The sequence below is a fragment of the Lagopus muta genome, chromosome 11 (genome assembly GCF_023343835.1).
Source record: "Lagopus muta isolate bLagMut1 chromosome 11, bLagMut1 primary, whole genome shotgun sequence".
Lineage (NCBI taxonomy): Eukaryota > Metazoa > Chordata > Aves > Galliformes > Phasianidae > Lagopus > Lagopus muta.
Window position 1 is genome coordinate 9,877,174 of NC_064443.1, and position 23,285 is coordinate 9,900,458.

The 23,285-nt window shown below is 53.8% G+C and overlaps 1 protein-coding gene across 3 annotated transcripts in view; it reads left to right on the forward strand.

Annotated features, from left to right (window-relative positions):
- PLXNA1 (plexin A1) overlaps positions 1-23,285 on the forward strand; it is a 96,681-nt gene that overhangs the window by 47,816 nt on the left and 25,580 nt on the right. For all 3 annotated transcript variants that reach the window (XM_048957937.1, XM_048957939.1, XM_048957938.1), the window contains exons 9-20: positions 3,559-3,673; positions 9,242-9,442; positions 15,884-15,980; positions 16,116-16,306; positions 18,826-18,977; positions 19,115-19,235; positions 19,460-19,596; positions 20,065-20,232; positions 21,045-21,138; positions 21,597-21,836; positions 21,954-22,097; positions 22,898-23,132. In XM_048957937.1, coding sequence (XP_048813894.1) covers positions 3,559-3,673; positions 9,242-9,442; positions 15,884-15,980; positions 16,116-16,306; positions 18,826-18,977; positions 19,115-19,235; positions 19,460-19,596; positions 20,065-20,232; positions 21,045-21,138; positions 21,597-21,836; positions 21,954-22,097; positions 22,898-23,132 — 1,895 coding nt within the window. The remainder of the gene's footprint in view (positions 1-3,558; positions 3,674-9,241; positions 9,443-15,883; positions 15,981-16,115; positions 16,307-18,825; positions 18,978-19,114; positions 19,236-19,459; positions 19,597-20,064; positions 20,233-21,044; positions 21,139-21,596; positions 21,837-21,953; positions 22,098-22,897; positions 23,133-23,285) is intronic.

Consider the following 23,285-nt stretch of genomic DNA (forward strand, 5'->3'; position numbering starts at 1 on the left):
AGACCTGAGGACGGCCTTTCAGTATCTAGATGGGGGCTGTAAGAAAGGAGGGGACAGGCTCTTTAGCAGGGTCTGCTATGACTGTAAATAGGGTAGGAACATGGAAAAGGGTGTGTAGGGGATTCATGTGCTGTGAAGCAGCCCTGGGCTGGAAGGCACAGCTGCACCAGAGCTGCTCCAGTAAATTCACACTGCTTTTCAAAGACACCTTGCAGCAGAGCCTTGCTTCCAGCTTTGCAGGATTAGAAGGGTGAGTAGGTAGGCAGAGCTTGCTGTGATTGAAAAATGATCAGGGTTTGTTTGTGGTGAAAACAAATCACTTCCCCGTGAGAGTGGAGAGGATGAGCCTTGTGCATGGCTCATGCTGCAGCCTGTAGAAACGCAAGGATGCTGGGAAGGGAGTTTCACTGTATGACCTTTAAAGGTCCCTTCCAACTCATATGCTTTTGTGATCCTGTATGTGTGGTTCAGGGGTATTGGCTGGGCAAGGTTGGGAAGCTCCTGACTTTGTTAGCAAGGGTCTGTTTGCTAAGGGCATGAAACAGAGCTGGGCCCAAATGCCATGGGTTGCTCTCATAGACTCACCTCATGGGTGTGTTCCCTTGGGAGCCTCCTATGGGGCACTGATCAGGCAAACACGTTTGAAGACCTTTGGGTGCTTTGATAGTCTGATGAATCTGCCTGTGTCCAGAGAGCTGTGTGCAGATGCTGAGGTCATCTTTCTAAGCATTACTCTTCCACTTCAAAGCATTCCCTGGGAAATGAGTTCCCTTTAAAGATAAAGATGTGATGTCAGGCTCTATGGTGAGGGGGAAATCCCTCTGCGATGCTCACAGAGAGGGGAATTCCTTGGGATGTGGAATGGGGGCCAGAGGGACACTCCTTGCCCAGCCCTCTGCCTGCAGAAACCAGCTGTTTCCAGGGACAACCAACAGGTATGTGTTCCTTCTGCATCCATGTTTGCTGTCTGGATTTCCTTTCTGGAAACCAGGGGCTGTGATACCAAGAAGGGAGCCAGGCAGACTGGGAACTGGTGCCTGTGCGGTGCTTGCATTCTGTGTGCTTATGCTGGTGGCACTGACCTCGTGGCCATGCACTGCTGCAGCTGTGACCCCTGTGTTGCTGAACATTGTGAGGGTGCATAAGAGCTCCAGCAATGGTCTGACTGTGCTGAGCAGCCCCAGCTCATCCTGTGGGCCGGCTGGGAGCTGCCTGCTACACAGCTTCTGCTCTGCAACCCAGAGCTGCATTTCCAGATGCTTACAGATGCTTCTCAAAGGCACAGCCAGATGGCTGCGAGCAGTTGAGGAAGTGTATTTTTGTGCTTTACCACTCATGAACTGCGAGGCAGTCACTGATCTGGGTGTAGGATGGCACTGTCCTCTGCTTCGGATCACATTTGTTGGGTCATGTTTGTTGGGTCACGTTTGCGCCTGTGTCCTTTGGCTGGCACAAAGGGAAGGGCAGAAACGTGATGTACAAAGATGTGCTGTCCCTCTGCTGCTCTTTGTGGGGAAGGATTTTTGCAAGCAGGCAGCAAGCCCAGGCTTGTCCTGGGATGGGGAATCTGCAGAGTGATCTGGAATTCCTGGAGAGGCTGCACGAGAGCGTCAGCACAGCCGAGGCCATGACCTGCTTTCCTGCCCTCCTCTCTGCCTTCAGTTCTGCCTGGCCCCTGCGTGGGCTCAGAGGAGCATTGGGGAGTGAGCTGAGGCTCGGTGTCTGTGCTGCATCCTCAGCATCAGCGTTCTGTCTTGCTTCGAGGAAGGGGGGCTTCACATGCAGGAGAAACTCCCTCTAATTATCAGGAGTGATGAAAGCCTCTTAGGCAAAAAGTGATGAGGGAAAAGTGCCTGACCGTGGGAAGGAGAGAGACAGCACAGATGGCATCGTGCTGCCAAGCAACCTGCTCCTGTGTGGGAAACAGACAGCAGTGACAAATGGACGTGCTGGGGATGCAACCCGGGCCCCTCCGTGCAGCGCGACCTTGGGCAGCCATGGGCATGGAGCCGTGCCTGTCCCACAGCAGCACACCCAGCCTCATACCAGCAAGTTGCTCACCTTGTTTAGAAGAGGTCTTGGGCTTCAGTTGCTGCTCAGCTCCTTGTAGGACTGCTGGGTTAGGGCTAGCAGAGAGTTGGGAATCATAGTGAGGTGCCCAGGGTGACAGCGTAGAACAGGATCAAAGAATGAATGGTTTGGGGTGGAAGGGATCTTGAACATCATCCAGTTCCAGCCCCAAGCAGTGGGCATGGACATCTCCCACTGGACCAGGGTGGGCTGGAGTTGGGGTTTAGCCATGTTCCTGGTACCAAGTGCTTTGCAGAAGCTTTGGCTGATGGGTTGTGCTCTGTGCAGGCTGTACATGCAGCAAAGATGCTGTGTGGTGAGGTGTATGAGGTGAACTTACTGACAGTGGTTCTTGATGTCCTTATGGTGAATGGAAAGATGAGGTGGGGTGTGAGAATTGTCTGCAAGGATGTGGACTTTAAAGGCAGAGCTGGGTATCAGGAATGAGCTTGGAAGAGGAGGTTCTGTGTGGTATGTCTTCACAGGATGCCATGGCTGTAGGAGCATCCATGTCCATTAACAAGTGAGGGGGGCAGGGCAGCAGGTGGTGTGCACTAAGGTCAAATGGCAAAGGAGAGCTCTGGGTGGCACGTGATGTGCCCTTGCCCTGGCAGAACAGGGCTGGGCCAGGCTTTTTACCCAGGATCTGTGGGGTGCCTCACACAGAACAGACCCTATGGCTAGAAACCCCCCTGCTGCCTGTACCTCCTCCTCTTCTGAATAGCCTCTCAGTGCCTGCTGTGCTTCCACCAGGGTTAACCCCTGCGTTCCCTCCCTCACTGCCTCCACTCCTGCATTTCCCTGCCCACCAGCCGTGGGGGGTGAGGGCAGGAGCAATCCCTGTGCTTTATTTGTGCTCCCACCCTGTGCACCCCCATCCATCAAAGCAGCCAGAGCTGGGAGGCCACGGCTGTGCTTTTAAGTCGAATCTCTGCAGCTGAAATAAAAATCGCATATATTTGCATAAGGAGCATCTCAATTAGCATATTTGTGGGTAAAGCTAAAAGGGCTGTTCATTTGGAAGTGAAAATGTGAGCGAAACATGGAAATGACTTCCAGCCCCCTTTGCAAGCAGCTTAATTAAATATTTCCTTAGTGTGTGCGTGTGGATTTAGGAAGGTATCGCTGTACATGCAATGGGGTGTGAAACCCCCAGGCAAGGAGCCGCGGCCCTACATGGTGTGCAGAGTGTGCATTCAGGCACTGACACAGCTGCCCAGAATGGTTGTGGGTACCCCATCCCTGGGGATGTTTTGAGACCAGGTTGGAGGTAACCTGAGCTGGTGTCTGATCTAATGGTCAGCAGCCCTGCCCATGGCAGGGGGGTGGAACTACACGGTCTTTGAAGTCACTTCCAACCAAAGCTGTTCTATGATTCTATAAGATGGGGAGGGGGAGAGAAGCTTATTGCTGCTGCTTAGCCCCCAGGCAGATGCAGATGCCCTTTGTTGTATTTACCTAATGCTGCTTTCACTGCTCTCTCTGCAGCTGCCTGTCCTGTGTGAACGGCTCCTTCCCCTGCCACTGGTGCAAGTACCGCCACATCTGCACCCACAACGCCGCCGACTGCTCCTTCCTGGAGGGACGGGTCAAGCTCTCTGAGGTAAGGCAGTGTGAGCCAGCTCTGCTCTGCTCTCCCTGGCCTGCAGGGAAGGGTTTACCAGATGAAAAGCCTTTGAAACCGTGTGCAAGCTGTGTCTGGAGTGCTGGGCTTGTCTGGGAAGCAAGGAGGGAGTGTGGGGGAAGGGCTGTGTGAGCTGAGCAGTGCCGGTGCAGGAGCTGCTTGGGAATCCAGGCTAAGTCAGGAAGCACTGTAGGCTGAACCAAGACAGAAACAAAGGCAGAGACTCTTAAGCATTTCCTTTGATGTTTTTGAAGGGAGCAAGCTTGAACTGTCACTGCAGAACAACTTGTTTTCAGAGAAAGGAAGGCTTAAAGCCATAAAACAAACCATTTCGCTGCACCTCACACGTTCTTCATCTGTAATACTTTACTAAGAAGCATGTTTTGTGGGGCCTTATCCTGTGGGATCCATGCCACCAGCTAGGGAAATCCATCACTCACAGGGCATCTGCAGGAGAGCCATGCTTCTGCACCCTGCCCACATCACAGTTTGAGTTGTGAAGGGAGAATCCTGTGCCTGGAAGGTAGCTGTGGTGATCTGTCTCTTGTAATTTGTACCTTGTGTGGTCTCCCTCCATACTCAAGCTGTTGGGTCCCCTTTGGTTCAGGTTGTCATCCTCTCTCTGTCCCTGTGCCTCAGTACTGGGCTTGGGGCATGCATAGAGTTAGATGGAGCTGTCTGTAGCTGTGGTGCCCTTAGCCTTATTACTCACTTCCCTCTTGCTTTGTCTGTCTCCCTCCTGCTTTCCTGGCTGCTCCAAGCTCCTCACTGGTGCAGGTCAAACTCCCAGCAGGGAACAATCAATTTTTTCCCTTCTTCCTGCCTCCCTCTTCCATCACTTGAGAAGCTCGAGCCTTCCAGTGGGGGTTGGGCCATTACTTAGCCAGAGCCCCTCCACCAGCAGCGTGATGGCTCTTGTACTGGGGACAGGATGGATGAAGCAGCACCTTTACATGTCTTCCTTCCAGCAGTTGAAGGAATAGGCAGGAGGGGAACCAAATTGTTCCACAGTCTGATAGTGATATTACAAGGAGGAATGGCTATAAACTAAATGAGAGGAGTTTTACGTCAGAGGTTAGGAAGAAATTCTGTACTCAGGGAGGTGAGGCACTGCCCACAGCTGTGGGTGCTCCACTCCTGAAGATGTTCAAGGCCAGGTTAGATAGGGCCCCTGGCAGCCAGCTCACAGCAGAGGGGTTGGAATGAGATCATCTTAAAGCTCCCTTCCAATCTAAGCCATTCTTTTGTAGTATGATTCTTCCCTGTTCACTGTGGAAAGCCAGGGCTCCTGGTTTTACTGCTTCTCCATGAGGAGCTGCTGGATCTTCAGGGGACATTTAGGGTTTGTAGCCTGCAAGCAGATGTGCTTGGATCTCTACTTGGGGTCTCCAAGTTGTGCACCTCTGTGGTGTTCGGGACTGAAGGGTGTGGATGGCCAACCAGAGTTTGGAGGCACATCTGTATGGGGCTGTGCTGGATCTCATCAGCATCATTACTGTGAGCATGGAGCTGAGCAAAGCCTGCTCACAGCCAAGTGCATCTGGAGAGCTGGAAAAGCCCAAGCATCGCTCTCGCATGTGGGTAGGTGGGGTTGGCGCTTGCTATTTCAGCACAGCAACAGGAAATGAGATGCTGCTCATCACCCAGCCAGAGTGTCGTTGCATGGGGTGTGCTGTGGCCCCACCAACAGTACTTTGCATGCTTGTCCCCTTGGAATTCCCTAAATGAGAGAACAGTGATGGCATTCTGCTTATGCCCTTCCATCACAAATGGCCAAATTCCACGTTTTGGCACCTTCTCTACCGCTATGGTTTGAGCACAAGGAGGCTGCATCTTGCTTGTTGATGCTCAAGCGTGTGCCACACAAAATGCATCACGCATAGGCCATAACCAGCCCAGCTCAGCGACCCACACAAAGGGGAATTATGTAATATGAGAAGATTAGAAAAAGCTGTTATCTCCCAGCTTGTGCCCTGAAGAAATCTGGCGAGGGTTCAGCCTGTCCTTGAGGTCGCCTTCCCAGCCAGCTCTGTGCTTCTGCAAACAGGATACTCAGCGCTGGCTGTTCCCAGCAGCTCTGGTGTGTGTGGTGGTGGGCAGCTTCTGGGACTCTTCCCCCATCCCCTTCCAGGCAAACCAGTAATATCCCCCTCATGTTGTCTTTGGGACGCATGCACCTTTCCCAGGGGACAGCAGTTGTGCCACTTCCGGACGTAGGCAGGCTGTGCCCCCGCAGACCTCTTGGTCACCTCGGGGTCTGGAGCAGAGCCTGCCTTGAGGTTTGGAAAGCCTGGCTCTGCTTGTTTGCACTTTGGTGTGGCCTCAGCAGTTCCTGGCAGAGCACCCTCAGATTGGCCACAGCTGTGGGCTGTGTGTTGGTGCTGGGATCAGAAATCTGCCCTTTTCCTTGGGTAGGGGCGACCTGGTGCCAGACCGTGGCAATGCTGGACAAATTAAGGGCAGCTGTTCAGCCCGATGCTCTCTGTGGGAGGATGTGTGACTCTCGGTTATTTTAGGTAAGATCTTGTCTGTCTGCAGTTCATTTGGCAGGAGTGTGGTAGGTACTGGTCAGAAGAGGCGCACAAATCTGCCCACACCAGGGCTTAACTGAGCATCTGCTGCTTCCCACTGGCGCCTGAACTACAGTGGTGTCATTCATTTCTTTCTGGGTGTTGTGCAGGAAAAGGCAAACCAGTGCATTGCCTTGGGATGTTACACTGAAAGCGTGGGGTGCCTGGGCTCTGTTGTGGGATGTGGCAGGGAGGAGCTGGGTGCAGGTAGGAGCCACTCTGCATGTCCATGTGCCTGGAAATGGTAGAGCAGGAGGGATGTCCCTGGCTTCTGTGGCTTTGAGTCCTCAGCTCTGGAGCCTTTGATTACTTCGCATTCCCGGAGATCCTCATTCTCTGTGGCTTTCTCTGGGGGTGAAGCAGTGGGAAGGGAGGGAGAATAAAGCAGCACTGGCTGCTCTCCACTTGTCCCCACTTGCAGAGCGCAGTGGTGGCTGGGAGTATGAGCAGAAATGGAAAAGGAATTCTCCCTTCCCAAAACACTGTTCTCTGAGACATTCCCTGGTGTCTGCCAATGCACAGCTACCGTGTAGGGTGAAAGCCTTGCAGCATGTGGGGACCAAGTGTGTTTGTTGAGTCTGAGCACGTCCTACTTGTGCTTGTTCCTCATTCCCTTGACTGGTGGAAATGGCTGAGACCTGGAAGACTTCTTGAGGGACCCTGAAAGCCTCCAAGGAAATGATGCTTTGACTTGGTTGGGAAGAAGTCTGACCCTCTGGGTACTGTGGCAGCTGGAGCAGAAGCAGTGTTGGTGAATAACTCATTCAGCCCTTAGGTGACTAAGGAAGGTGGCACCCAAGATAGGTAGAGCATGTCCTGCCCTATAGCTGCCCCAGCTGTTGTCACTAGGGACTTGGGCAGGTTGAAGCCAGCCCCATCCTGCCTTCATCCCTGTATCTGGTGATACAGCTGTGCAGCTGGAGCTGGGAGTTGCCAGAGAAGCCCAAACTGCAGTGTTTGTAGCATGACTCTGCCTCTCAGCTCTCTAAGCAAACGTAGGCATCTTTGTGATGTTCTCATCCTGCTAGTAAAACAGCTTTAATGGGAGAAACTGAGTTGTGTAGTGTTTGGGAATGGTGGGAGAGGGCATCTTGCTTTGCTCTTCATCCCATAAGTTTGTACATCCTTTGAGAAGAGAGTCTGTTTTCTGCAGGAAAGCAAGCCATGGGGACTGGACAAAGCTTTTCCAAGGGCCTTAAGTGATAGGCAGAGTTCCGTCAGCTGTTTGGATGACTTGTAGGGGAAGTGAGTTGTCCAAATGCCCCCACCCCTCCTGCCACCCCGGGAGCCAGGCAGCACTGCCCCAGCACCCACCAGCACCAGGTGCTTCCTGTTTGGGAGCCAGCTGAAATTTTTGCTGGATGAGACAGTTCTGGCAGCAGATGCAGAGCATGTGATGTCGTGGGGGGACTCGGCTCCGACTCAAACCACGAGTCAGCAAATCGGCCCCATGTTTATGCGTACATGGGGAGAGGGATGTCTGTGCCTGCTACCTTGGGTTTGCAGGGAGCCTAGGGTCTTGTAAGCATCCATGGTGAGCACAGTTGGGTGGATAAACTGTTTGCTGCCCAGGCTGGACCGAGAGCCATCAGAGATGATGGTAAAATGAGAAAGTGGCAGCACTGAGAGCAACCGTCACTGTGCTGAGGATCCCCAGCCTGGCCCTGCTTTCCTCTGTTTCTGCATATTCTGGGAGCAGATAGGTTTTTCCCTTAAAAAATGTGCTTTTGGGAAGTACAGGCTTGAAAAGAGTGGGAAATTGGAAAAGCGAGATAAGTTGGAGTTTTCTATTAATATTTGCTAAATGAAATGATTTTTAAAATCTCTCCACAGCATTTCAAAGTCAGGCTGATCGCAGCCTGTGGGATAAAGCCTGGAGCTGTATGGGGTCTGGCCCAGTACGGTGCCAGCGTCTGGGGCTGGAACTGCCCTGCAGCAGCAGTTTCTGGTTTTAAACGAGTCCTTTCAACACATGGAATTCCCCCTCACTGTTATTTTGGGCCAGTGCTTCCAGGAGTCGAGACCCCCGGCAGGCTCTGCAAAGCCGGCGTGGGATTGCATCAGGCTGCTATTGCCCAAGTGGCATCCGTTGGGGATGCCGAGCTGTTTTGTTGCCTGAGCTCATTTATTTTTGCTCCCTCCTGCTCCCTTGTGCTCTGTGCACACAGCTCCCCCGGAGCAGCTGGGCGCCAGCGGCTATTAAAAGCTGCGTGGAGATCCCCAGGGAGTGGGGGGCTGTCAGGGGGAGCCTTCCTCACAGCTTGGACTCACTGGTGCCCCTCTGGAGCCGCTGGTTTTAGGCACCGGCCATCAGGCTACCCTGATTAAGCTGCTTTGAGTTGGCCACAGAAATAGCAGAATTCAGTACGGCACCACAGAGTCATGTTGCAGAGGGACAAAAAGGGTAAAAGGTTGTTCTGTCTGTTCATGGACAAAGGGGATTGGAGGCCATGTGAAGCTGGAGAGTGCAACCTGACAGGGCACAGCCCAGAGAGCATTAACTCTGAAGCCTACTGACCTCATTGACAGCAGAAGAGCCCATCTTGTTGGAGTTGATGTGCCCAAACAGAAAGCTGATATGTTGCTGTCTCAGTCCCAGGTGCTATAGCTGATCCCCTCCCCACCTCCCACAGCCAGGATTAACCTGTAACGTGGAAAACACTTGGTTCACAGAATGACAGAATCACAGAGGTTGGAAGGGACCTCAGAGATCATCGAGTCCAACCCCTCTGCCAAAGCAAGTTCCCTACACCAGGTTGCACAAGTAGGTGCCCAGGCGGGTCTTGAATATCTCCAAAGAAGGAGACTCCACAACCTCTCTGGGCAGCTTGTGCCAGTGTCCCCTGCCCCAATGTTCACTTCTGGTTTTCAGGGCTTTGCATCCATGAGGTGATGATGTGGTGTGCTCAGGGTGGCCTGGCCTGGTTTCCTTGTAGCGCTCTGCCCTGCTTCATTGCTGCCCTTGTTCTCCTTGCAGGACTGCCCACAGATCCTGCCCTCCACCCAGATCTACATCCCAGTGGGAGTGGTGAAGCCCATCACCCTGACAGCCAAGAATCTACCACAGCCACAGTCCGGCCAGCGTAACTATGAGTGCATCTTTCACATCCCTGGCAGCACCACCCGTGTCACAGCTCTGCGCTTCAACAGCACCAGCATCCAGTGTCAGAACACCTCGGTGAGTGCTCCGTGGTGTGAGATCATGCAACATTTCTCTGCCCAGTGCGTGCTTCATTTGCAGGCTGTTTGTTCTTGTCTGCTGCATGGCCAGGTGTGCTTTCCCTGGGGCAGGTGATGGAGACTTTATTATGTGGGGGAGTTCCCAGCCTGTGCTCTCTGCTGCCCTGCATCCAGGTGCAAAGGGAGGATGCTGTGCGGGGTTGTTCTGGATGGGATCAATACTTCTGCTGCCCCAGGAGACTCACCAGGATTTGGGAGCACTTCCAAGGAAACTCACTTTTGAAAGCTGAGGAAAGTTGCCTGGGCCAGGGCCAGCTGGCCTGGTTGTGTCAGAGCCACGCTCCCCTCCCCTAAGCCTCCCTGACCTCAGAATCCAGCCAACACCTTCTTCATGTCCCGCTCTATGTTTATTCCTCCCACTTGTTCTGTCCCTAAGCGAGATGAGGTTTTGCAGCCGTGAGAGCATGCCCCTGCTGTGTGGCCATCCCACGTGTGGAGCATCAAGCCCCTGAGCAGACAGACCCAGGGTATTAAATAGCTGTTCCCTTTGGGGAGATGGCACTGCTCAGCTGCATAACTGCCCCACGGGGCTGTGCACGAACCTTACTTCATCTGCATGGAGCCAACCCCTCCCTTATCCCTCTGATTTAATCCTTTCAAAATTTGTTTTCCATCACTCGTGCTGTGAAAGCTCATTTGCAACCTAACACCAGCACCAGTCCCTGCTCCCTCATCCTTCGGTGGCGCAGTGACATTTAGAAGCCGTTGGAGGAGCCTCCATGGGATGCAGCGTTAGGGCACGAGGAGCATCCTGAGCCCACTGCTGCTTACCCTGTGCAGTAATGCTGGGGCTGCTGTGCTACCGGAGCTCCTGTTGTGCCTCACACAGTTTGATAGGAGCAGAAACGCTCACTGTCCTGAGCTGCAGGTGAAAATGATACTAGTGGGTCTGGGTTGATGATGATCCTTTGCCATGCAGAGCTTTTCCCAGACATCATTTCAGCTGTCATCAGAGACTGGGTACAGCTCAGTGCTGGTGACTGCGAGGCTCAGGTGGCCTTCTCCCTGGGCTGGATGTTTGAACCCAAAATTGCCCCAGATTAGAAGGAAATGGCTGGAAAACAAGCCAGCAGTATTGCAGGCTGCATGGGCTTGAGATGGGGCTCTGCAGCACTGGAGTGTGAGGCAGGAGGCTTTGTTTGCAGGCACAGGGCAGCTTCACAGAAGGAGGGAAAAAGTTCTGGCTTGAAAGAAGCTGTCTTTCTTCCTTTCAGGGTCTGCTTGCCTGCTTTAACGTGTGAGGGCATTTAGCCAGGCTGCTTTATGGTGTGCGTGATTCCAATTCACACTTCTCTGAAGCTTGTCTTCCTCCCTGTCTTTTTTGCAGTCCATCTGGCTCGCTGATGGCACGTCACTTTGCATGCAGTCACCCAGCGCTGACCCGGGGCTCTGTTGCCACCAGACTGGGGGGCTCTGCGGGCTCATGTCCCTTGGATCCATTCCTTGGGTTGGATTTGGGTCTTTCCTGGTGCAGGGGGCACTGGGGATTGGAGAACTGGAGGAGCGTGAAAATCCTCCCAGCGCAGAGGGGAGGAATTGATGCCCTCCATTCAGGAAGGCTTTCAGAGGACTTTGTTTCCTCGAGTTCAATGGGATCTAAACAAGAGGTTAATTACTTTGCTGAATTAGGGATGTTTTCCTGAATTGCAGATGAATGGGAAGGATAATAAGTCAAGTCCACTTAAAAGTCTTTGTCTTTTGTTTAGTTTTAGTGCTTGTCAAACTCCAATGACTTTTTGGCACTTGGAAGAAAGGACATCTTTGTTAAATATTCAACAGCCCATTCATTAAGGTTTGAGTGCTGACTATAAACATCATGGGAGACACCCAATAGATCTGCAGCAGGCTCTAGGGAGAGCAGGCTCGGTGTTCCCCATACATCCCAGGTCAAAAAGTGAGCAGAGAAACCCCTTGAGTGCCTCCTCACTGCAGTCCCTTCTCCTCTTCAAAAGGAAGACAACCCTGAGGGTTTTCTGCAGGCATTGTAAAGAGAAAAAAAGAAAAATGTGACTTAAGACAATAAATTCTTTCCCAGTGCAGTAGTTTTTTGTTAATTGGGTGGTATATGGACGTGGCTTAGTGGGCGACTGATGTCGTAGGTGGACGGTTGGACTGAATGGTCTTAGAGGTCTTTTCCAACTGTAATGATTCTATGATTCTGGAGGCAGACTCTGAGTTTACTTCCTTGCAGTGAAGGATGAGTAGATGGTCACCTGTGTCCCTCGCTTTGTGCTGCTGAATTTCACATTCCAGCCTCTCCCTCTGCCCATTCTTTCCCGAGAAAATAGCCCAAGAGCTGCTTGTTCCCTTTAAATATAAAAATAGGAAGAACCCTCATCTCCTTTCCAAAAGCAAATGAGTTTGTTGTCTCAGCACTTTAAATTAAGCCTCACGCCTCAATTATTTCCCTTAGCCTTTAACAAAAGCCCCACGTGGCCGTGAGCAGCTGTGTCAACTCCGGGTCTCCCTTTCGGCTCCTTCCTCGCAATCCCCCCAGCATGTGTCGCCCACGTGTCAGCTGCGGCCCCCTCTGTCACCTTGCTGTCACCCCTGTGTGCAGATGGGGGTCAGGACCTTTGCCTCAGCACTGCGTGGGCTGCACAGATTTCTCCTGTCCCTGTGATGAAGTGCCATAGCCCTACGAAGCATCTTGCCCCCCATCACCAATGGGAGGAACGTGTTCATGGTACCCGGCACTGCACAGCCCTGTGGGTGCCATGGGGTGGATGTGAGCAAGGCAAGCGAGACCTGGCAGATTGATGCTTTCTAGGTGTTGTTAGATGTTGCTTTATTCCCAACGTCTCTGGTTCTTCTTGCTGAATTCTAGGCACAGGGCGAATCCAGGTGTGCAGTGGGGGGGGGGGAGGGAAGCAGAAGATGGATGTGAAAAGAACAAAAGGAGATCGAGAATCAGAGGGCAAGCGTTGCCGTCAAGTTGTGCTGTTGTGTGGCTGACAGTGTTTTACCAAGCCTAGGGTGTATTTATAGAGGAACATAAATCATGCACACATGCTCTGCTCGAGCACTGTGCACCTCCAGTGTGTGTATCTCTAATTAAGCAGCCGTGGAGAGGGAAACGGGACCAGAGCCCACAACCCCAGAACCGTTCGCCAACAAAGCCGTGCGCTCTGTCCTAGCGCTGCCTGCATTTATCTTTCCTGCAGCAGTGTTTAAAGTGAAAAGGGAGTATCAGGAGAGTTTGATAGGATCCAATTAAATTCCAGCAGATAAAATAATGATGAATTGCAGTTGAGCCCTGGCGAGACACGATGTACATTACTGCCGTCCCCGTAGTGAGGGGAAGAAGTTGAGGTCATCAACTACAGAAAAATAGGACACAGCTGCAGCTGAGCGGCTCCTCCAGAAACACAGCCCAGGGGGATGGTGCTGGAGAAAGGGAGGGGAGGGTCCTGTTGGGCAGAGGGAGGTTGGGATATGTGGGTTTGCTCAGGGTGGGCAGGGGAGTGACCCCTGCAGTGCCTTTCTTGGGGATCCCTGCTGGCTCAGGGGTGGGCAGGGGGCTACCCAGGGGCGAACGTGGGAGCTGCAGGGGTAGAGAAGTGGGCAGCCCCTGCCTGGAGTGGGCCTGGGAGGCAGAGCTGCATAGGGTTGTTGGCTGTTTCTTGGGATTTTGCCTGGGATACTCCGCAGAAAGGCTTGGTGAGGAGTCCTCTGGCCTGAGTCACTTCCCTGCAGCAGGAGACCTTGCTGGGAAGAGCTGCATCCAGGCTCGTCTTTTGGGCTCCTGCAGAGAGGCACCAGAGCACTGATCTGGGCAAGCTGAGGAGCCAAGGAGCTCTATCCCATCACTGACTCACTCCATGACATGTATTCTCCTGTCCCTTCTTCAGGCACTGTAGCACATGATCATGCTTCTCCCTTTCAGCATCCACTGTTTGCTGTCTGGGCAGTGCCTGTTTATTGCTTGCAAAGCAAAGTAACTCAACTTGGGGCTGGCAGCATGTCTGTGGAGCAGAACACAGTGTGGCTGTGAGGATGCCAGGTGCCACCAGCCCTGTCCTCCTGCACGCAGCTCATTGCTGATTGCTGATAGCCGCAGCCATTGCTTACCCAGGAAGTTAATAACTGTTAAGTGCTTAATGGATATTTGGAAATGTGTTAGCTGGAGGCAAGGAAGAGCCAATGGGACAGTGCACAGAACTTATTTTGTACAGCAAAGGGTACCCAGGATGCCAGGAGGGTGCTGGAGCTCTGGAATGACCCCTTGCCAAGTGTGAATGCAAACATTCCAGTGCATAAGAGGGATAACATGCTTATGGCTGTGAAGAGGCACAGGGGAGTGAGAGCAGGAGAGCAGTTTTGGTTGTGCCATCAGCATGTGACCCTAGCCTTGGCTGCTCACCAGTCTTTTACTCCCTAGCCCAGGTCCAGGGAGGCAGCTTTGTGCCCTGTGTGACTTTCTCAAGCTTCACAGGTCCTTTTGGAAAAACCCCTATGTGGGTCTGCAGGGAGTGAGTGCTGGGGAGTTGGGGCAGATTCCAGGTGTGCCGCTCCAAATGCGGCGTGCTCAGCATGGTGGTGTCTTTACTGAGATGGATGGCATCTCTTGTGCGTGTTCCTTTGCAAACCTGTCTCTGTCTCAGGGCTGGTGCACAAAGAGTTAACTCTCTCCCTCCTTCTCCTCCTATTCTTCTTCCTCCACCCTCCTACCCACCTCCCAGAAGAACTGATTTCCAAAAGCAACCGGGGCAGAGAGATGCAAATAAGTGTTTTGGACAGCTGCAGGCTGGATGCCTTCCCGAGATGCCAGGGCCCCAAATGAGACATGTCAGAGTACAAATTGAAAATGCCAATTTCACTTACACTGCCACGTGGCTCATCACAGCAAAACTCTGCTCCAGTGCTGCTGTGGCACTCCCTGGCACGTGCTGTGTCGTGCTGCAGGGGATGGTCCCATTGCTGCTGTGGGTCTGGCTCCTGGCCTCAGTCCTGCCTGGGACGTATGGCTGGTTGAGAGTGTAGGTGAAGGATGAAGGAAGGTGGAGGGATGTGGGCTCACGGCCCTGTTCTGGCTCCATTTTCCTAAGCTTGGAGGTGGAGTGTTGCTGAGATATTTGTGATTCTGTAGCTTATTTGGGAGCTGATGGGGCTGCCCTGCAGAGAGGTGGTTATGGACTTAGGAAAGGGATGAGATTGCAGTTGGGTGTTTCATGCCTTAAAACCACTGTGTACATCTGATCAGTGGCAGCTGTGCTACGCAGGAGTGCATTTTTGGGCTCTTCCAGCCTGGCCCCTGTGTGAAGGACCATTAGCCAAAAGCAGTGGATCATAGAATTATTAAGTTTGGTAAAGACCTCTAAGATCATCTAGTCCAGGCATCCATCTGCCAATATTGCTCACTAACTATGTCCCTAAGTACCACATCTCCATGTTCCCTGAACACCTGCAAGGATGTGTAACCTAAAACAGGAGATTGCTTCTTGGCTGTACCTTGTGGGGTCAGAGGGGCTGAGGGGTTGGGTGTGTTACTGTAGCCACATCTGTGGGCACCGTGTCCCCATGGCTGGTCATGGCTTCAGTCCCAGGGATGCTCCTGAGGCCCAGGAGGCTGCTTGCCAACACGGGGAAAGCCAGAATTACAGAGAACGGAGGTGGGTGAGGCTGTGCTGGAGGTGGTGTGGCCGTGTCCAGCCTGCAGCTTGGGCAAGCTGCTGCCCAAGCATCCACATCTCCTAACAAACTCCAGCAAGCCATGAATCATTCATTTAATCTCTCCTGACACGCCTGTCATTTTCTCCGGAGAGGAGCGGGGAATCTCTTGCCGAAGGAGGTCATTAGCTGTCAGGGACGGTTCCGACTGCCTTCCTGTCTCCGTATCGATTAAAGCTCTCTGCCTGCGTGCCGGGGCTGTGCGGGGAATATTGATGGGGCTGCCGGGGCTGCAACTCAGGTTTCGAAGCAAGGGAGAGCGAGGTTGGGTGGGAGGAGGCAGCGAGCTGGGAGCTGAGCTCTGTGCAGCAGCAGGGATCCAGCTTCATCCCTCTGCTAGGCTGGCAGGGCTGGGAAGGGTGGGGAAGGGTTCAACCCCCCTGTTCCTGGTGTGGAGAGAGGGGTGTGTTTGTTTCAGATGTTATCTATTTCAGTCTCTTCAGCAGCAGTTTCAGAGCTTTGGGTTAATGGGCTTTTGGTCTTTTTAGAAACCCTTTATGCTGTTTATTTTTATGCCAGTCTTGCCTACTGGTTTGCCTGTGCCGTGTCTGCTTTTTTGCCCAAACTATCAGACCTGTCCCTTTGTGGCCAGATCAGTTTCTTGCAGTCTCCATCCCTCTCTTTTTGGCTGATAGGGGGCAGCCCCATAGCAGTGCCCTACACCTCTCCATGTGTATCTCTAATGGCCTCCTCCTATCCCCTCCTACAGTACTTCTACGAAGGGAACGACATCAGCGATCTGCCGGTCAACTTATCAGTGGTTTGGAACGGAAACTTTGTCATCGACAACCCCCAGAACATCCAGGGTAAGTGAGGGTTTGGGCTGGGGTGGGAAAGCAGCCCTGTGGACCCCCAGCCTCCCCATCTCCTCTGAGCAGGGAGCCCAGTGACATCTCAGGGCTGTGGGTAGCATTGACCCCGCTCTCCGCTTGCTGTTGCAGCCCACCTGTACAAGTGCTCAGCCCTGCGGGAGAGCTGTGGGCTGTGCCTGAAGGCCGACCCACGCTTCGAATGTGGCTGGTGCGTGTCGGAGAAGCGCTGCACTCTGCGGCAGCACTGCCTGGCCTACGAGAGCAGCTGGATGCACGCCAGCAGTGGTAACAGCCGCTGCACCGACCCCAAGATCACCAAGGTAGGGGGTGTGTGGGTCTGGGATGGGAGGGGGGCACCAAATATAGTCCGTGCTTTGAGCTGAGCGTTTCTTGTCGCTGTTTTGCTTTCCAAGGCTAAAATCTTCCCTCTGCAGCCCTGGTGCTTTTGGCTTTCTGTCCCATGTCTGAGATTCCTGCTGTTCATCTGAGCATCCCAGAAAAGCTGCAGATCTGGGCTGCTCTTCCGCTGATTGCATGGGCCGGTAGTTCATCATTCCCATCTCTGACAGCTTTTATGACTTTCCTTTCACAAGATTGCCCACATTAATGTTAACATGTCTGTCGGCCGGGCTAGAGGTGCTTTAGGAGGGATTGATGCGTAATTCCATGCGATCTGTTCTGTTTACCCACGGCTCGCAGGGCAAGCAGGCATTGCTGGTGTTAATTACTGGAGTCTTAGCGTTGTATTTGATCTGTTTGGGTTTCTATGTGATATCTGATGAAAGCTGGAAACCATAGCCCTGCCTTTCCCACTGCCCCTGTGCCCATGTCCCATGTGCATGCCTTCCCTGCAGGGGCAGGTTTGAGTCCCAGAGCCTGCATTGAGTCTGGGCCAGCCTGGTGCTGACTTACAGCAATCAGACTGGGGGCTCCTTGTTGCTGCTGATGGCAAAGGTGGTAGTGGGGTCCCTGTGACAGCTCCTGCCTCGGGATGGCACTGAGCACCCATGAAGGCAACCGGGCCACGATTCACTAGCATCCATGTGCACAATACGGTGCAAGGTGTCTGGCTCGCAGCAGGCTCTCCATCATTATGCAGTTTGGCAGTAATTGCAGATGCAGAATAAGCAGATCTGTTAGCAGGTGGGCTTGACCTTGGTGCTGCTCTGTGCCCTGGGGCCAACGTGAGCAGGCGGTCGCTGCAGATTGTGGACGTGGTGCTCCTCCAGCAGCTGCTGCTGCTTTCCACAGCCCCCCCTTCCTGCATCCAGGCTTGTGAGTGTAAGGCATGGGTTGGGAGGAAAAGAGGAGCCCCTTGCAGAGGTTTGAGAAGGATGTGGAGCCTTTTCCCAGCCCAGCAGCTGGAGATTAGGTGTATTCGTGGGTGGTGAAGCTGGGCTGGGAGGTTACCCCAATTCTTCACCATTGCTCAGTGGTGGGGGACAGGCAGCTCTGCAAATTTGCGTGGGTCCTGCCGGGTGCTGGCCATGACTCTCAAGTTGGGTCTGTTCCCCTGATTGTCCCCTCCCTGTGCTGCAGTTGCTTATGCCCCCTGAAGCTATTTACCTGTTGGGTTAAAAGGACCCTGCGAAACCAATTAGCAGAAGAGTAGTGTTTGCTGGGGCTGGGACTTTGGGGTGTGAGGTTGTGGGCACTGCTCTGCCCTCCTTACCAGCTCCTGCTCCCATGCGGCTTGTTTAGCTGTGACCTTTCTGTGCTGCGCCGTGAACAGTCACCTCTTTCCTGGGCTCATTTCTCCCTGAGCACATGGCCCTTGTCAGGTTTGCAGGGAGGAGGAGGAATCTAACATGCTTTTAGTGCTCATCTGAAAATACCAAACAAACAGCCGCTTATTGCCAGCCCTCCAGCAGAGCTTGATGCATGAAGAAGAGCAGTCACAATCACTTGTTGCAGCTCTGTAGTGAGCCCTGATCCTGGAATTGTGCTGACTTCAGGCAAATAGCAGTGCCCAGAGCCCGGAAGGGTTTTTTCACTGTGTAAAGCAGGAGCTGTGGCTGCCTTGGGCTTGCTGTGAGCTTTGGGGTGCTGCTGGAGCCCCACCACTGCCCTGGGAACACATCCCCTGTCCCAGTGCAGGCATGCAGCCCTGCCATTTGTTCTACTTAGTGCTGCAGGTGTGCACTGCTGTCAGATTGCCCCTAATCGCCTCGTTGGAGGCACGCGGTGGGCCCATACCTCTTTGTTCATTTGTCATCCCAACACCTTCTGTCAGGCCACACCTGTCTGCTTTATTGGGAATCATGCTGGTAAATGAGGCACGGCACGAGGCGGATGCTCTCCAGCAGCCGGCCAGCTTGGCAAGGGTTTGGATGGCAGAAAGATGAGCAGGACCCATATTCCCCACATTCCCCTTGCCTGCTGTGTTGGCAGTGAGAACTTGGTGGGAATAGTTCCTCACATGAGAACAGTTCGGGTGTGGGGACCTCATCCCTTGGTATGTGAGACCTTCCCAAAGGCAAACTCATGTATTTCTGTGGTTGGCTGGGTCTGCCTTGTCTCCCTCCTTTCTGTGTCCCCATCTCCTATGTATCACCCGTCTCCATCTGCAGCAGGGTGTCCATGAAGCAGCCCGTTGCTCTCACACATCTGGCACCTCCAGACTCATTCCTCAGGGGCCATGTGGACACTGCAGGCGTTTGGAAAGTCTGTCTTGCTTCGTGCTCTGTGCACATGCTCTGGCATTTGTCACAGCTGATTTGCTCCTCGGCAGGGAGCAGTGCCCATCCTGGTGCTATGCAGGCTGCAGCCAGTGGAGCGAGGCATCCCCTGCAGCCTGATGGCTCCAGTCCCTTGGCTGATGTGCTGTGCTGTTCCTTAGCTGTCACCTGAGACCGGCCCTAGGCAAGGAGGGACACGTCTGACCATCACAGGGGAGAACCTGGGCCTCAAGTTTGAAGATGTGCGCTGGGGTGTTCGAGTGGGCAAAGTGATGTGCATCCCCATCGAGAGCGAGTACATCAGCGCTGAGCAGTGAGTGTGGGACAGGGGGGATCATCTTGGTGCATGGGGGCAACGGGGGTCAGGGCTCAAACACTGCCTCTGCCTGCAGAAGGACGTGTGGGAGCAAAGCCCAGGCTGGCAATGGTCTTCTTCCCTGTGTCTTTTAGGATCGTGTGTGAAATTGGAGATGCCAGCCCAAGCAAGGTCCACGATGCGCGGGTTGAAGTGTGCATCCGGGACTGCTCCCCCAACTACCGGGCCACCTCGCCCAAGAGCTTCACCTTCGTGGTAAGCCCTGGTGTCACCCCATGCACTGGGAACAGGGCTGGTGTCACATGTGGCTGGGGGCCATGGGAGGAAGGTGGCTGGGGGTGTCTTGGTGCTATAGGCAGCCCCCTGTGCCATACCCTGTCTCTCTCCCACCCTCCCCTCTGTCATCATCCACTCATGGATGCTTGGGACCCGGGTCCCATCCTGACTTAACACATGCTGAGGCTTTTCTCCTTTGGCAGACGCCCACTTTCTCCCGAGTGACCCCTGCCCGCGGCCCTCTCTCCGGTGGCACCTGGATTGCCATTGAAGGAAGCCACCTGAATGCTGGTAGCAACGTCAGTGTCACCATCGGGGGACGGCCCTGTGCCTTTTCAGGGTGAGGGGCATGGGGCACGTGGGTGGGGGAATGGAGGTGGGGGCACCTCTGGAGGCAGTGGAACCCCCAAGTAGAGCAGACCCCATTGAGCCAAATCCTGCAGGCGCCTGGAGGAGTGTCCCCCCGAAGCCTCTTTGTGTCTGAGGCTCCGGGAAGAGCCCAAAGCGCAGGGATTTTTCTCTAAAAGCATAGAGCCCTGAGGCATGAAGTGGATAATTTTTAGATTAGGGATGATAATGGAGCGGCTCTTTAAATATTTTCCTGCGGTAATTACTGGTTATCAGCTCTAATCGCTGCTGTTTGCAGCAGCCACGCAATGGGAACGCTCAGGAGCAGCTCAGCCTTTCCTGGCTGCCTTTTGTTTCATTTCTTGAGTCTCTTTTTCTCTCCCTTTCCCACTCAGCAGTTTCACAAGGGGTAGGGGTGCCGTTACCTCCCTCCTCTCTGACTGTCCTGTTTCTGCCCCAGGAGAAGTGCCCGTGAGATCCGCTGCAGGACCCCCCCTGGCCATGCTCCTGGTGGGTCCCCCATCCTCATCAACATCAACCGGGCAGAGCTGAGCAACCCGGAGGTGAAGTACAACTATACAGAGGACCCTACTATCCAAAAGATTGATCCTGAATGGAGCATCAACAGGTAGGTGAAGGACTGCTCACAGGGATGCAGCAGGGCTCTGCTGGGCACAGATCCCCCATCCCAATCTGCGTTCCTCAGCGCTGCTGCAATTATATGCCATGCTCCAGAGAGGAGCATGAGGAATGGCTTGGCACTGGGTCCCTGCTAACTCCTGGCCTGCAGTGCTCAGCCTGGCAGGGGGCAGGAGCGGAGAGAGCTTTGGATCTGCTTAATTTCAGCTTGACATTTGGCAGCAGCGAATAAAATTAAAATATTTCCCATTGGGGGATTTTGGAAATGTTTGCATATTTTTTCTAAAAGGTTTGAATTGGCTGGAGAGGAGGCGAAGGAATCCATTAAGTGCTTGTGCTAAGGGAAACCTTCCCCAGGGTGCCAATGAGGAGTGAGCTCCCCAGGGGCATAGCTGACCTCTCTGGGGCTTTTAACACTAAGTGGCAGAGAAAACCCCACAGGGACCAGCCTGGCTTGGCACCTGCTGCTTGTCACCTCCCTCTGCCATGGAGAGAGGGGGTGGCAGAGAGGACCTCCCGTTGGCTTTCCCATCACTTGTTCCTTTATTTGGAATTGCATTCAGACTCCAAGCCCTGCACTCCATGAATACACAGGATGGGATTTTAGGGCTGTTAGGCATCTGAGATGATTTGCTGCTGGTTCTGCTGCCCATGGTGACGTGGCTGGAGAATGGGTCCCCGGGGCACCCTGGCTGGGGCAGGTGGGCCTCTGTCTGGTGAGGATGGGGCCTGCTGTTTGCCCAGAAGTGGGGACCTGAGGTCACAGCTTTTTCTCCCTACCTGTCATCTATCTGTCTCTAGTGGTGGGACACTGTTGACTGTGACTGGCACCAACCTGGCCACCATCAAAGAGCCCAAGATCCGAGCCAAGTACTGCAGCTCTGAAAGGGAGAATGTAAGTGATGCTGGCTGATGGGGAGGGCTGAGATCAGGGCTAGAGCACAGGGAAGAGGGATGTAATCTCTCTGCAACTTAGAGCAGAAAGCGCATCCCTCCCTGGGATCCAAATGTGATATCATGGGGGTGGTGGTGTCCAGGGCCTGTATCCAGAAGAGGGGCACTGGGGCAGTGGTATCCCTGCCTGGCGCTGCTAGGGTGACATCTGAGCATGCAAAAATGATGGGAGGTCTGTTGGATGTCTGCAGGGCAGAAAGACCCCATCCCCAACAAGCTGTCCCAACTACTACCATCACACATCTGTAAAATGCAGCTACCAGGGTGTTACATAGCATCCGTTGATATTATGACACAGACTCTAAGTCCTGTGTCCAGAGCTTGCAGAAGATCCTATAGGGTCAGACTCTGCCCTCACTGCTGGGAGCCAGGCCTGACCCTAACCTGTGCCCCCCACAGAACTGCACTGTGTACAATGACACCACCATGGTGTGCTATGCTCCCTCCATTGACAACCCTGAGCGGAGCCCTCCTGAGGTCGGTGACCGGCCGGACGAGATCGGGTTCATCATGGATAACGTCCAGGCCTTGCTGATCATCAACACCACCAACTTTGTATACTACCCAGACCCCGTCTTTGAGCCGCTCAGCCCCACGGGGATGCTGGAGTTGAAGCCCAGCTCTCCCCTCATCCTCAAGGTAAGGCTGTGTGCTCCCAGGGCATGGTTCTCCTGAGGCAAATTTGCTCCGTGATGAGGCTTCGGAGCATTCCCTGTTGTCCTGGAGCTGACTGCTTTGTTCTTTGGTCCCTCAAAGGGCAGGAACCTGCTCCCTCCAGCTGCAGGGAACTCCCGCCTGAACTACACAGTGCTGATTGGGGACACTCCCTGCACTCTGACCGTGTCTGAGACCCAACTGCTCTGTGAGTCTCCTAACCTCACTGGCCAGCACAAAGTCACGGTAAGCATCAAGCCCCCTGTGCAGGAGGTTGGGAGGAGGAAACATGGGGCTAACGTGGGGCTTCGTATCAGAGATGCAGGAAGGAAAGTAGCTGGTGTTAGGGGCACTTGGAGCCTTTGTGTCTCATGGTCCCTGGCTGGCTGTCACAGAGATATAATCTTCATGCCAGCACTGACTCCACTACGTGTGCTCATCCTCAGACAAGGATAGATAGCACACTTGCAGGTGCAGTCCTTGGAAGCCTTTTCCTTTTGCCCCACGCATTGCTCTCCCTAATTGTGTGCTTGCTGGAGGACCAAATGTTTTGTCCTTTTCCTGGCACATTGAGACGGCTGTTCCTTCACCCTGCTAAGAGTTGCTGGGTGCCAGGACACAGCTGGAGCCGAGCACAGGGGGGTTTCCACCTCATCCATGGTACCCACTCGCACTGTAAGCCACACTCCATGTGCATCAGCTTGTTGCACAGCAGTGCTCATGCTCCTGGTCTGCAAGGCCTTGCTTGCTTGAAAGGGACCTGACACACTCCCCCTGGGCTCCCCATCTATCAGGGAGCTCGCTTCACATCCCATCTGTTATTGTAATGCTGTCTGAATGAGACATCAAACTCCCTGCCTGTTCCATGTGCATGTTGGCAGCGTGTCCTGCATCCCATTACCATGCGCTGTGCTGCTCCGGACGAGCTCCTGGGGCACTGGGGGATACTCTGCGTTTCCCCACATCCCTTTGTTCCCAGTGTGGTGGGAAGTCACGATGCCCCCTTAGTGTCCTGACCCTTTGCTTTTTCTTTCCCTGCGATGCAGATTAAGGCTGGAGGGTTTGAGTTCTCCCCGGGCACGCTGCAGATCTACTCGGACAGCCTGCTCACCCTGCCTGCCATTATTGGGATTGGCGGCGGCGGCGGCTTGCTGCTGCTCATCATCATCATCGTCCTCATCGCCTACAAGCGCAAGTCCCGCGATGCTGACCGCACCCTGAAACGCCTCCAGCTGCAGATGGACAACCTGGAGTCCCGGGTGGCCCTGGAGTGCAAAGAGGGTGAGCAGTCCTGGCCCCCAGCTTTGTGTTGGGTATGGGTTTCATATCAGGCACCATGAGACACTTCTGTCCTTTACTAATCTCAGTGCGTGGGGTCAGGATTCAGCCCTCTGCCTCCCACCTCTCCCACCTCCATCCTCTTCTTTCTCCCTG